Source organism: Psammomys obesus, unplaced genomic scaffold (assembly GCF_907164565.1).
Source record: "Psammomys obesus unplaced genomic scaffold, mPsaObe1.curated_primary_1811, whole genome shotgun sequence".
Taxonomy (NCBI): domain Eukaryota; kingdom Metazoa; phylum Chordata; class Mammalia; order Rodentia; family Muridae; genus Psammomys; species Psammomys obesus.
In genome coordinates this window covers 50,623,798-50,636,879 of record NW_026585644.1, presented here as the reverse complement: position 1 = coordinate 50,636,879, position 13,082 = coordinate 50,623,798, and the positions used below count along the sequence as shown (strand labels likewise).

The 13,082-nt window shown below is 51.5% G+C and overlaps 1 protein-coding gene across 3 annotated transcripts in view; it reads right to left on the bottom strand.

Annotated features, from left to right (window-relative positions):
- Ttc7a (tetratricopeptide repeat domain 7A) overlaps window positions 1-13,082 on the bottom strand; it is a 102,070-nt gene that overhangs the window by 29,970 nt on the left and 59,018 nt on the right. For all 3 annotated transcript variants that reach the window (XM_055619378.1, XM_055619384.1, XM_055619391.1), the window contains 4 exons: window positions 10,773-10,890; window positions 9,770-9,827; window positions 8,437-8,509; window positions 3,537-3,697 (listed from right to left, as the gene is read on the bottom strand). In XM_055619378.1, the coding sequence (XP_055475353.1) occupies window positions 3,537-3,697; window positions 8,437-8,509; window positions 9,770-9,827; window positions 10,773-10,890 (410 nt within the window). The remainder of the gene's footprint in view (window positions 1-3,536; window positions 3,698-8,436; window positions 8,510-9,769; window positions 9,828-10,772; window positions 10,891-13,082) is intronic.

Sequence of the window (13,082 nt, the reverse complement as noted above, 5' to 3'; positions counted from 1 at the left end):
TCCAAAGTGGGGCTCCATGGAGGCTGGATTCTGCTTTGTCTGTTCACTGGGGTCCACAAACAAAAGCGGGTTTCTGCTTGGCGTGCCCAGACAGTGGGAACAGTGACTTCCCTACAAAGCTTCTGCCCAGCTCCCCAGAGCTGCGTTGCTGCTTAGCTGCTTAGCCCGGCCTCACCTCTATCCCCTTCCTTCAGCTCCTTGCTCACTGCACACTTTCAGTCCCAGGTGGCAATGGGAATGTTTGTGGCCTTCCCTCCACACTGTGACCTTGAGTGAAGTGGTCCACCAGCCCGTGACCTTCTTCAGTCTGTTCTCTTCAGAAGCAGAAGAGGCAGGGTGGGTTTTATCTATCTATCTATCTATCTATCTATCTATCTATCTATCTATCTATCTATCTATTTTCTTGCTGCTAAAGGAGGAACATGTTGCTGCAATGGGGGTGGGGAGACATGAGTAACTAACAGAAGTAACTCAAGGGCAGTGACCTAACTGGTTCTCACACCAGGACAGACTCATAAGATAGGGTCCACTCAGCTTCCTCCTTTGCCTCGGCCTCTCAGGCAGAGCAGGCACCTCTACACTGACCTGCTGTCTCTTTCCTCCATGGGGGACAGTTCCTGAGTCTGCTGCACTGATGACTTTGCAGAAAGGAAAAGCCTCTAGAAGGATAGCCACTGCAAGGTACTTCGTGGGAAACAACCTATGTCATAGGCCTATAAGAATCCTCTGACAATACACTTTGTTGGGGCTAATGAGGCCAGGCCAAGGAGGTTGGTCTATGCTGTTTTGCTGAGTGATATTTACTGGACTGGCTGTTTAATTAACTGCTAGCAACAGCTGGAGCCACACATGGCTTGTTCCTAGCACAGGGAGCAGCTGGAGAAGCAGGACAAACAGTCGAAAAGCAATGACATTTTTCAGTGATCCCTGACCCGTAATGGACTCAATGACATTTCCTGCTAATCCATGAGTTTCTTCTGTACTCCAGGGTTTCATCTGTGGGGAACAGTTTTAATTTATTTGGAAATAATTGACTTGGTTACTCAATAGAACTGACATGTATGTCTATAATTTTTTTTTCTAGAAGAAAGATTTATTTTCTCATACTCCCCTGGCATGAATCCCTGTCGTGCTTCGTTTTGTAGACTTTTAGGGCCAGTTCAAACCAAAAGCTTCTGATCTGGAAGCAGTTGGGCTGTGGTAAGGAACGACTTTCCCACCTCATCTGATGCCCCTAACTGAGCAAACTGAGCTGTGGCAGGGGGTGGGGGAGGGGATTCTCCCGGGTAGAATACACTCTGTGCTCTGCAGAACAATGCTCTGTAAGAACCAGGAACAAGATCTCACACCCTAGAGCCCCAGCTGCCCTTCACTGCAGGATGATGGCAAGCACTTCCCATGGCAAACGCTGCCCCCTTAAGGCTCTGCCTGCAGAAGCAGAGACACCATTTTCCAGGAAGCACCACACGTGAGGGCAGCAGGAGGCACCAGGGAATGAGCACAGTCAGGCTGCACAATGGCAAACACCTCAGTCTATACCAACACCCAATCTCCACCATCACCATCTCCTGGGGTCTCAAAGAACCTGCTGAAAGCAATTAGAAAAAGTTTTCATTCATGTACACCCACAGAATTCCTCTTGAAGGGGCAGGGGCAGAGTGGTGGGCACCACGCTCAAATTCAAGACCTCTCCATCTACCTGGTCTACTTGTGAGGACACTCAGGGACATAAGGTCCTATCATGGAGAGTGCAGCCGGGTAGAGCAGTGGCGCTCACTCACAAGGGAGCTGGGGGACTGCCCAACCGGTTCCAGAGCCGAAAGATGAAAAGGAAGCCACTGGGAGGAAGCATCTTGCTGGAGTGGTCCAGGGAAGCAAGGGGTAGATCCCACTACACCTCACACAGCTTGGGGTTCAACCAGACCTTCAGCAAGGGAATCAGCTTCCCACAGCAGTCCAGGGAGGTGCACTGGGCTGGTACAACAGTCAGTGCTGACACCAGGAAGAGACGCTGAGGAGCAAAACGGGAGACCCAGGAATGGAAGGGTGTAGCCCTGTTCTTCCTTGCTTCCCATTTGGGTTTCTACAACATTTAACACTGTGGCCCTCCAGGTGCCTCATCTCTTCAGTGCTGCTACTCAGGCCTGACAGCAGGCAGGAAGTTCCTTCCATTTCCATCCTACGGTTCTAAGCTTTATTCCTGGGGCGCTTCTTTTCCCACTTAGCCCAGCTGACAGAGTAAACACACACTCGTGCACAGGTACACACAGATACACGCAGGCACGTGGACACATGCATACAATGGCATGAATACCAACAGCAGTGAGTCAGGACCTGCCTGTCTGACAGGTAAGTCTGGAAAAAGCAAGGTACCTTTGTGGAGACTGGAGGCCTCTTCTTTTCTGGATTTTTACTATATATAAAAATTGTAAGGTTGGGAAGATAATTGAGTGAGTGAAGGCCAAGCCCGAAAACCCACGGCTATCCCCAGGACTCGCATGGCACGAGAAAACTGACTACCTCACGTTGTCCTCTGACCTCCACACATGTCCACTGCACATGTGTGCCACCCCACATAAACGTAGTTTTTAAAAATTAAAAATAGATAAAATAAAACATTACCACCTAGTATTGCTGTATTATACTTGAGATTACCACTGTCCACACCTGATTTATCTCCATTTTGAAATTCCTGAATGGTATGGTTTTATAAAGTGAATCATCATTTCTTTATTGGCTGGAGCAAGGCTCACCCAATACAAAGACAGATTATCAAAGTGGACACACACTCTATTTATACCCAGCTGTGAACCCAGGCATCAGACAGTCTGGACAAGAGTCTCAGGGGTCATCATCAAGACATGACCTTCCTCTAGATCCCTTCAAAAGGCCAAGATGGGGCTTCTGCCTTGGCTAGCCTTGCCATCCTGTATGATGGCAGTAGGTCCCTTGATGGAGGGTAGAGGAAGGAGACCTAATCCTACCCCACCTGCTGCTGCCCTGCCCCAGTGCAATGTGAGCCCTGCTCCAAGAAGCAGGGCATGGAGCTGGGGTAGTAAACACAAGGGGTCAGGCCCTGGAGCAAGATTAACTATTCCTCCAGAAAAGGATGCAGTTGAGATGGCTCCTCTGTCCTCCACCAGCTGAGCTAGTTTTAGGATTTCATCTTGGCTGGCTGTGTCAGGGTCATGACTGATTAAGTCACATGCCTTACCAAGTGGTACCCTCCAGGCTACAGGGCTTGGTGAAAGCACTGTGTTGCACACATGCAATCCAGCACTTCTCCCCTCTGGGCCCACGAACTCTGTGGAGGTCACAGGAACACCACAGGCTCAAAAGTCCCCACCCCTCTGTGCATCCCGCCACAGCCCCTTGCCATTCCTATACCACCTTGTTCCTCTACCCAGGAAGTGTCTTATGCAGTGGACACTTATTCTCTGTGTACTGGATGGCAATGAGACAAGCTAAGGTGTGCACAGGCAGCCATGCAATATCCAAGGCAGCCCTCCATCGAGGAGTGATCCCAGGAGACTCACTTGAAATTCTCAGGGTACTCGGTGACAGCCATATTGATGACATCCAGAGCATGCTGGTGATGCTTCTGGGCAGAGAAGAGCAGTGCCAGCAAATGGAGGGCATTGGCATCATCCTTGCACATCGTCAGGGCCTCCTGAAGATGCTCTATAGCGCTGGAGATCTGCCAGGAGAGATGGAGGGTTTAGGATCTTGACCTAACCTCAGATTCTAGTCCATGGAATGGCTCAGCAACTCAAGTGAGCCTGGGGCAAGGCTATTGATAAATATCTCCCATCAGACAAGGGACTCAGGGATCATCATCAAGACATGACCTTCCTCTAGATCCCTTCAAAAGGCCAAGATGGGGCTTCTGCCTTGGCTAGCCTTGCCATCCTGTATGATGGCAGTAGGTCCCTTGATGGAGGGTAGAGGAAGGAGACCTAATCCTACCCCACCTGCTGCTGCCCTGCCCCAGTGCAATGTGAGTCTGGCAAGGGACTTGGGTAGACAAATGCAAGCATTATGAATGAGGAGTAGGAAGCCTTAGGTACAGGCTTAAGCTGCCTGCCACATGGGAAGCTCCTTCCCCTTTGATAACAGGGATCAACAGAGTCCTACTCAGGGAGAAGGTAAGGAACAGGGGGCGCTCCAGGTAGGCAGTGCAGTGTGACCAAAGGCAGGGAGGCTGCAGAGGTGAGTGGTAGAAAGGAGAGAGACAGAGAGAGAGAGAGAGAGAGAGAGAGAGAGAGAGAGAAAGAGAGAGAGACTGTCTTCTAAATGTGGGCAGGGTGGAGCCTCGCTCGACCTTAGGCTTGCTTTCTGTACTTTGTGTTTTTCAACTCAAAAGTTAAGGGTAGTTCCATAGTAAGATTAGATAGGGAGGATGAGGCCAGATCACGTAGGGCTACTTGTAAAGAGTCAGAGAAGCTACCACAGGTGGCTCAAGGGTGAGGCATCCTTCCCTTCAGGTGGGGCAGTATTTCTGGCATGGGTTTGCCTCCCTTCCTGGAGCTGGATGGATGACAGGCTCCCACTGCTCTGAAAACCCTGCAGACCGGCAAGGAAGATGAGACTCCCTGGGCCTGCTGCCTTGCCAACCCTCATTCCTAGCTGCTCTCCTCCATCTGATTCTACCTGGTACCTTCAACCATTGCTCAGCCACAGAGGTCACGGAGTTTGCTGAACTCTCCCCACATGGCCTGGCCTGAGAACCCTTGGCAGGTTCTGGGACACTTCCATAAATATTAAGGAGTGAAAGAAATTCTGATAAGTCACTGATAGAAACACGCTCCTTCAAAGGAGCCTGGGTCATACTGGTGTCCAGCAACTCTTTAACTGTCCAGGGTGATCTGGCAGGTGGCCATGCACCCTCTTTACTAGCTCCTCCTTCTCCAGCAAGGGCAGGCAAGACGGTTTCTTGCTCCCAGCCTACCTGGGGCTACCTGCCACCTGCTGTTTGAATTAAGAGAGTCTTTGGGGGACTACTGGGCTGTTGGGGAAAGCTATACCTTATTTGTGAATTTGAAAGATCTGGATCTCTTGTTGCTGGGAGCTCCTGCTTCCGGGAATTCCATTTCCTACAGGTTAGGCATATGCCTTACCTGAAAGGAACTACACTGACAGGGCACAGCCAGATGGACACACTTCTACACCTTCTAAGCCGTCTGCACAAGCATCCCCATCCTGAGGGGCTGGCACTTCAGCTCTGGTTAGCACAGGCTGCTAATGCTGCACTGGGTTAGTGAGGGCCTCAGGGCAGGCCAGTGGTTCTCACTCTCCCTAACACTGCTTTAACATGCTTCCTCATGTTGTGGTGACCCCCAGCCATAAAATTATTTTGTTGCTACTTCATAACTGTAATGTTGCTAGTTATAAATTGTAATCTAAGTATCTGGTATGCAGTCCCTGTCACAACCCACAGGCTGAGAACCTCTGGTGTAGGGAGGCCAGCTCTCCGTAGGCTGCAGGGTCAGAGTGCTGTAGTAGCAGCCAGCCCATCACCTCCTTCCTTATACTTCAGGAGGTCCAACTCGGCTCAGTTCCCCAGAATGCAGGAGGCTTTTCCCTGTTGCCTTAGTAAATGGTGCCCTCATTGCAAGGCCTGCTTCTGCTGGAATGCCCATCCATTCCTTTGCCCTCCTCTCAGCCACCTGTACCTCCAGTGGTTGTGGAGGCTGTGACTACATAACCAGAAGTGAGACTGGGAGAGACAGGTAGGACGGAGGAGGGTTAGGAAGGCTATCTGCAAACCTAGCACAGACCAGGTTCTTCTGTTATTCTGTTCATGTGTGCCACAGCGGGGAAAACAGCCTTACAGGACACCAATGGAGAAACACCCTCCCTACTCACATCTTCACGGGGCCAAATATTTTGGCTCCAGTGTAGGGTGGAGTGTGTACACCCCATCTACCTCACTGCTCTGCTGTTCTGCTGGTGCCTAGGACAAGGTAGGAACAGCTTTCTGGTCTGCACTTCCTCTGCAGTAGGATGTGGTCGGACAGGCTTCCTGCAGCTGCTTCAGAGGCTGAGGCATGAGACACCCCACAGAGCACCGCCTCAGTGGATTTTACAAAGCCTGTGTTTCCCTCTTAAGCCTCCCAAGACCTCACAACAAAGGAACCTTAGACTCTTCCTGCTACTCCGAGGGCTCATGCTCACCGGCAGCTGCATTAGACTCTGCCCACAACAGGACTTTTTTTCTTTTTTTTTAATGCAGTGTTGGAGATTGAGCCCAAGGCTTCTCATATGGGAAGTATTTGTTCTACCACTGAGTGAGAACCTCACTCACACCAGCCTCATGTGTTTCCAGTGTGCCAGGCCCATCACGCAGTTCCCTTCTGGCCTCTAAGCAGGCCATAGGCACTAAAGTCTAAAACTGTACATAGGTCAAGAAGAGTATAAAGAAGCAGCTAAGATCAGTGTGGCTACCATTGTAGTTTAAGTGACTCTCCAAGGCTGGTCCTGCCCAGTGATTCACCAGAACAGAACCCACTATCCTGGTAGGGGTATCCAAATCCCTAGATAGTATCGCTCAGGGCAGCCAGCCATGCTCTAGGCAGAAAAGCCAGAAGGTAGGGTCACAGCGACCCCAATAGGTGAGGATACTAGCTTAACAGTATACTCAAGGTCCTCAGCCTTCTGAGACTTGAGACCTGGTGTCCCAAGGGAACTGAGCACCAGACTCCACTGGCCTGGTAAGCATTGTTTTGGGAAGATGGGCACTCTTTACCAAAGATGGGTGAATAATTGAACAGATTAAAAAATGCACCACAGAAGGTTTATCATTAACATAATTGGCAAGAAAAGCACCAGGTTCCTTTACAGAAGGTTAAAAATAGAGCTGTCCAGGTAACTTTCCAGAAGCTGAGTGATGTTCCTAGAGGAGAGGCAGAGTGAGTAGGGCCTAGGGCAGGACCTGGGAGTCAGGATCTGGGATATGATGGAAGTGGCTGAGTGATGAATGAGTCACAGGGGAGGAGGAGGAATGAGAGGAAGGGAGAGAAGGAACAGACAGCAGGGCCACTGGGTAGAAAACAGTGAGATAGCAGGATGGAGATGGAGACAGAGATGGGGGATTTAGGGTGACAAGTTAGGCTGGACAGGCACCGCCTGGCTTAGAGTCCGGGTGTAAAGCAAGAAGGAAGAGCTTCCAATGGTGAGATCTACCATTCAGTGAGAAAGCAAGAAAATGTGGGCCCCAGGGGAAGGTGAGGAAGGTAGAAGCAGAGCCCAGGGCGTTGGGGTCAGAGGAAAGAGCTGGCGGAGCAGCTCAAAGGTCGGGTGTGACAATGAGACCAGCCTCCTGACAGGAATCAAGGGTGCTATCTCCAAATGGCCAGGGGCTTCTTAGCTTGGGCAGAGTGGACTTTGGATCAAAAACCCCTGGCTCCACCAATTCCTAGGTACTAAGTTCAGGAGGGCCTTGGCTTCTCAGACGTGGAGTGAGGTCATGTCCCTCCTGGGATGTTTACACGGAGATGAAGCAGCAGCCACTACCAGGGCTACCCTCATTTGCCTATGTATGAATGAATGTGCACCTCTTTTTCCTTGTTTCTTGAGACGGTGTTTGGCAGTGTATCCCAGGCTGGCCTGGAACTTACTCTGCAGCCTAGGCTGGCCTCAATCTTAAGAGTTCTGCCCTAGCCTTCTAAGCGCCAGGATTGCAGGTTGTACCACCATGCCTGGAGCCGCAGACAGGGCCTATGCGGCTTCTCCCAGGCAGCTTGGAGTTTAGCATGCTTCCCAGTGGCAAGAAAGGAGATCTGCACCAGGGCCTCAGGCCACCCACAGTCCCCAAGGGGTCAGGGTGTGTCAGAGTCAGCGTGCACTGGGTCAAGGCCACCAGAGATGCCCAGAGTACCAGCCTAAGAGCTGGAGGGTGCAGGAGGTCAAAAGAGACTCTGAAAGGCATTTGGGGTCCCCTGACACTGAGCTCATGGATGACTAGGAGAAAGGGTGCGTCTACCTGAAGAGCTCTGGGTGGTTGTTTCTGGTACTGATCTTGTTAGGGCAAAGGTGGTTAGTGGATAGAAGGATCCTACTGAACCCTTAGGGCCAGGGCCTGCAATAGTGCCTTCAGGGTCAGGAGAAAGCTTTGAGTCACACGGAAGGCCATCCAGAAATAGCCCCATGTGCCAATCACACTTTCTCCACGTTGGGGATCGGGGGACAACAAATGATGTTGGGGTCACATCCATTTCTCAGGAGACCACAATATTTTAAGAAAAGACAGGGTACAGAATAGAATAACCCTTTCCTGTGTGCCTCCGTAAGTGGGGTGAGATGTACCCACATCGGCCAAATCCTCACAAGACCCCTCACACATAGATGCTCACATTAAGGATCACTGAGGGACAGACAGTCGCACGGAGGAGCTGAGAAGCCCCGCAAATCTGAGGACTAGGAACTGTGACAACACACCTGTCGGACAAGCGCCAGCTGCAGGGAGACATAGAAGATAATCTGAGGGTCATCGGGTGCCAGTTCCTGGGCTCTGCAGGGGAGAGGGAGTCAAAGTCAGTTACTGTCAATTGAAGCATGGCAGCCTTGTGCTGGGTGCTGTGGGCAATGTGGTGGGAGATCCTGCCAGCCCCTCTCAGACGACACAGTGGTTCAGACAGGTCCACAAGCAGCTCATGGTGGAGGACAGTGGCTCAAGGAGAGCTGGCACAAGCTGAGGTAGGGCATCTCTAAGGTGACAGACCTCACAGGAAGGGTAGGCCAGGGATGGGGGAAGAGCATCTGCGAACGGAGCCTGGCTGGTTCGCTATGAGCGAGCGCCTGTCGGCCTGACTATAGCTTTCCTTCTAATGGACATGTGCACTGGCCACTGCCCTGAGGAGGATGCAGGGCCAGAAGTCTTGGGAGTACAACGCTGGTGTGGAGAGGTGGGGAAGTCTCACGTGTTATTCAGGGCTGAAATATTCTGTTTTTCGGTTGGGGAACCACCTAACCCTGAGGGAGGCCGATGTGTCACATGCTCCAATCAAAGTGGTACAAGGACTCCTAGCCAGGTCTTCCCCAGTAACAGCCCTGTCACCTCAGTGTGGGGGATTGGGGCTTAGAGCAACACATAAATCAGGCCAGGGAGGCAGGCCCAGGTGGGCTGGGTCTGAGCAAGGTAGGACCTGAGGAAGGAGCTTTATTGCCTTCTTTGCTCCCGGACTCCAGGAAATCTCTGTGAGGTTGTGGCTGGCAGGTTCCTGCAGCTCTGATGTGGTCAGGCAGGGGCTAGAAAGACATCATGGTCCTCAACCTTCTTAAGGCTGTGATCTTTTAAGACAGTTCCTCATGTTTCGGTGACCCCCAACCATAAAATTATTTCAATGTTACTTTATAACTGTAATTTGCCACTGTTTGGAATCATAATGAAAATATCTAGGATTCAGAACATCCGATTTGTGACCACCAAAGGGATGGTGACCCACAGGTTGAGAATTGCTGCCGAATTGACTGTTTTTCCTATCCTCAGTCAAGTTTCACAACACCAGAGGAAGCCTGAGAGCCTAGGAGCAAGGGTTGGGCCTGGAAGCTGAGGTAACCCAGCTCAGAGCTTGGGTCAGCTCTGAGGGCCAAGTCACCTGACCACAGCAACTCACCCCTGCCTGCTGGGTGACCTCTTGGCAGTTTGGTTTCCTTAGCCATAGAGGGAGACAGAAACATCTGTTTCAGAGTGTGAAACTTCACTGTGGAACCCTCCATTTTATCACTCTGTGTGCGAAGAAGCAAAAGGCTGGGTAGGGGGTGTCCTTACCGCTCAAGGGTCTCCAGTGCCTTGCGGTGAAGTTCATCTTGCTTGGACTTCAGCGTGGCTGCAGGAGACACGATCAATGGAGGGGTCACTAGAGAAGTACAAATCTCTCCCTGGCCCATCCCCAAGGCACAGGAACTCTGCAGGAAGGAGCCAGCCCATCAGAGCCCTGTTTGCAAACCTCAGGCTCCAGTGACAGGGCACGAGGCACAGAAGACTACTGTGGCAGAAGCAGACTAGAACTAAGGGAGTGGTGACCACCTCAGCTCAAGCAAGGATGACAGTACCTGAAGCTCCCATGACTTAGGGTGTGAGGGGCAGAAGACAGCCAGTACCAGACGGCCCCATATGGCTTCATGGGTCCCTTGTGGCTACACACAGGGGCTGGTACTAGGAGCCATGGTTGAAGCCCAAGTGGGCTTCATCACTCCCTCCCTTCCAGACTTCAAGGACACAAGATAAGGAGTCAGTCTGCTCAAAGGCACAGGGCTAAACAAGAATAGCTTGGGAACAAAACACGAGGCCTGGGACAAGAAGGATGAGAACCATATGAAACTCCTGTAGGTATTTGGGACTGTCAAGCTTGAGGATTTCAAAGACCCTAGAGGATTGCTGCAGAGCTGAGCGTAAAGGCAGGACTGGCAGGAGCAGAAGGAAGCCACTGGGGCAGTGGAGGGCTGATGGCACTGCACACAGGAAACAGTGCAGACAGGCTGGGCAGGACCTACATGGTGACAGAGCTGGGGTCCATGAGGAGGAAGGGCACACTGGTGGTTGTCTGAGCAAGAGTGGAACCTCTTGGAACTAAGGGACATGTGTGTGTGTGTGTGTGTGTGTGTGTGTGTGTGTGTGTGTGTGTGTAGTGTATATGCATGCACACATCCCAGAGGAGTGCTCACGCCTGTGGGGGTGAGGATAGATCACTAGTGGAATGAGATGCCTGGGAAGCAGCCGGGAAACCTGAGGCAACATGCACAGGCAGACTGCTCTGGGCCTTGGCACTCACCATCGGTGGCCTGCAGGCTATAGGTGAGACCCAGGGCCAGGTAGCCTTTAGGCAGGAACTCTCCTGCTTCCTCTCCAAGGCCAATTACCACCATGGCAAAGTGTTCCGCCTCTTCCAGCTGCAGAGAACAGAGGTAGTGGTCACTGGGTGGGCTTTGCTGTCCCAGGTAGGAAAGGCAACACAACGTGAGACACTGTCAGCTGTAGGCACAAACGGAACAGTTCTTCGAACTGGAACTGTAGGCAATGCAACTTATCCAGAGCAGAAGAGGCAGCTGTTTGCTCTACCAGGAAGTGCCTCCCTGGACCTGTTCCCCTCCAAGGAGCCAGTGTGCTCAAGGTCACAAGTGCCGATCTTCCAGAGAGACACTTGCCCTGTCTGGGAGAAGTGTCCCCAAAGCCTGCTGTGCTGAGAGCATGAACTCAAAACAGGCCAGTATGTGTGGCTCCCTCCCCACGTGGTCTCTGTAGGGCCTGCTCAGCAGACAGAGGGGAGCCAGGGTTGGTGCTGGGCCTTGGGAACATTTATCTGTTGACCATGGCCAACCCTGCAGAGTAGGCAGGCTGCCACACAGGCTAGTCTAGAGCTTGCTCCCTCCCTTCCTCAGCAGGAAGCCAGGGAGCTTAAACATTCAAGGGAAAAAGGCCTTGGGCTGTTTTTGTCCTGGGAGCAGGGGGACCAGTCTAGTTGGAAAAGGCCCAACTGGCACAGCCATGTGGACACACATAGTCACACACAACATGGGACACAGGAGAAGGCACATGAGGAGGAATTTATGGATACTTTGTGGCACCCATAGTTCTGAGGCTGGCTGGGGTGTACAGCTGGGGCTAAGACTGTGCCCACTCTCATGTGTCTCCACCAACTCTCCCCTAGGTACCTCTGACCTATTAGGTACAGAGCACAGCCATACATATCACCCAGAATACTGGCTCCCAAGGAACCTAGGGCTGCTTCCTGAGTTCAGCATCATCCTCCCACTCACACATTACTTCCACACCACAAGACAGACATCCATGCCCCAATCCCAGGTATTCCCCCCAGCCACAGGTAGTCCAGCAGTGAGATTCACACTCACATTGGCTTCCAGCCATGCCCAACCCTGCTCACATCCCAACTTGATGTGGTTTCCCCAGCACGAGTAGGTAAATTTGACTGCTGGCCACAGCTAGGGAGTGCGCAACTGGTAAGGTCCCTCTCCCTGGGTTGTGGTGGAATTGCCCAAGACATAGGCTAATAGCCATGGATCAGTGAATGGGAGGAATCCCTAGTGGACACAGCTATGAGGAGGCATGGGCAGAAAAGAAAACAAACAGAACTCCTATAACCTGAAGGAGCTGAGTACCCACTGCTCAAAAACCAAGAAAATCCATGAACACACCACGTGCCTACAGGGCTAACACTATTTTGAGTTCTGATGCCACCCACAGAGCAGGCTTTCTGCATGTGAATTCATGGCCTTAATCATGAAGGAAAAATAGTATTAATCCTAAGTTCATTAATGTACAATAATTACACATGGCATTAATAGACATGGGTACTTTAGCTAGCAAATGGGGAGAATGCCATTACAGCAAAAATGAAAACTAAATAAAAACAAACCGTTTTTATTAGGCACCTCTGTCTCCGTCTAGAGCAGGTGTGGCAATCCAAAAGCTTTAGAACTTGGCTCTGCCACCCTGGCTCAAAAGTGTTAGGACCCCCGCCAGGCTCAGAACTAGCTCCTGACTCTCAAGTCAGCTGTCTTCGCAGAGGGGCAGTGCGGTGATGAGGACGCAGTGCAGCACATGGCCTGGGCTCTCGTGCTCTGAGGTTATCTTGCGGGCCTCAGTTCCCGCTTCTGTACGCTGGGCACAACAGTGTCTCCCTCAGGGTGCTGCCGGGAGGACTGATGCAACCACATGGTGAAGCTCTGTGTGCTCCACTAATCAACTAAGATTGATAGCAGTGATTATATCTAATGTACACATATGCCACAGTTACTCTGCACATATGTGTGCATATGCATACATCAATCACACATCATCTTGCTGAAAAAGTTGCAAAAGGCATCAAAGGACCTTTGGGATCCAATGGAGGACACTAGTGCTGCTTGCATTCTGTCTCTGGGCCTGGTGCTCATCCCAGAAAAGCAATGATTACACAGGACAAATGGGCACCCCACAGTCCTGCCCAGTCCGCCGTGCAGGCTCACTCTCTTCAATCCAACTGAGGTCAAGGATACATGCAACCGAAGACCTCCCACTGTCGCCCTCACCCCTTGCACAGGCGACAATAAATCGGCATTTCCCACCCTATTCTCTAAAGTGT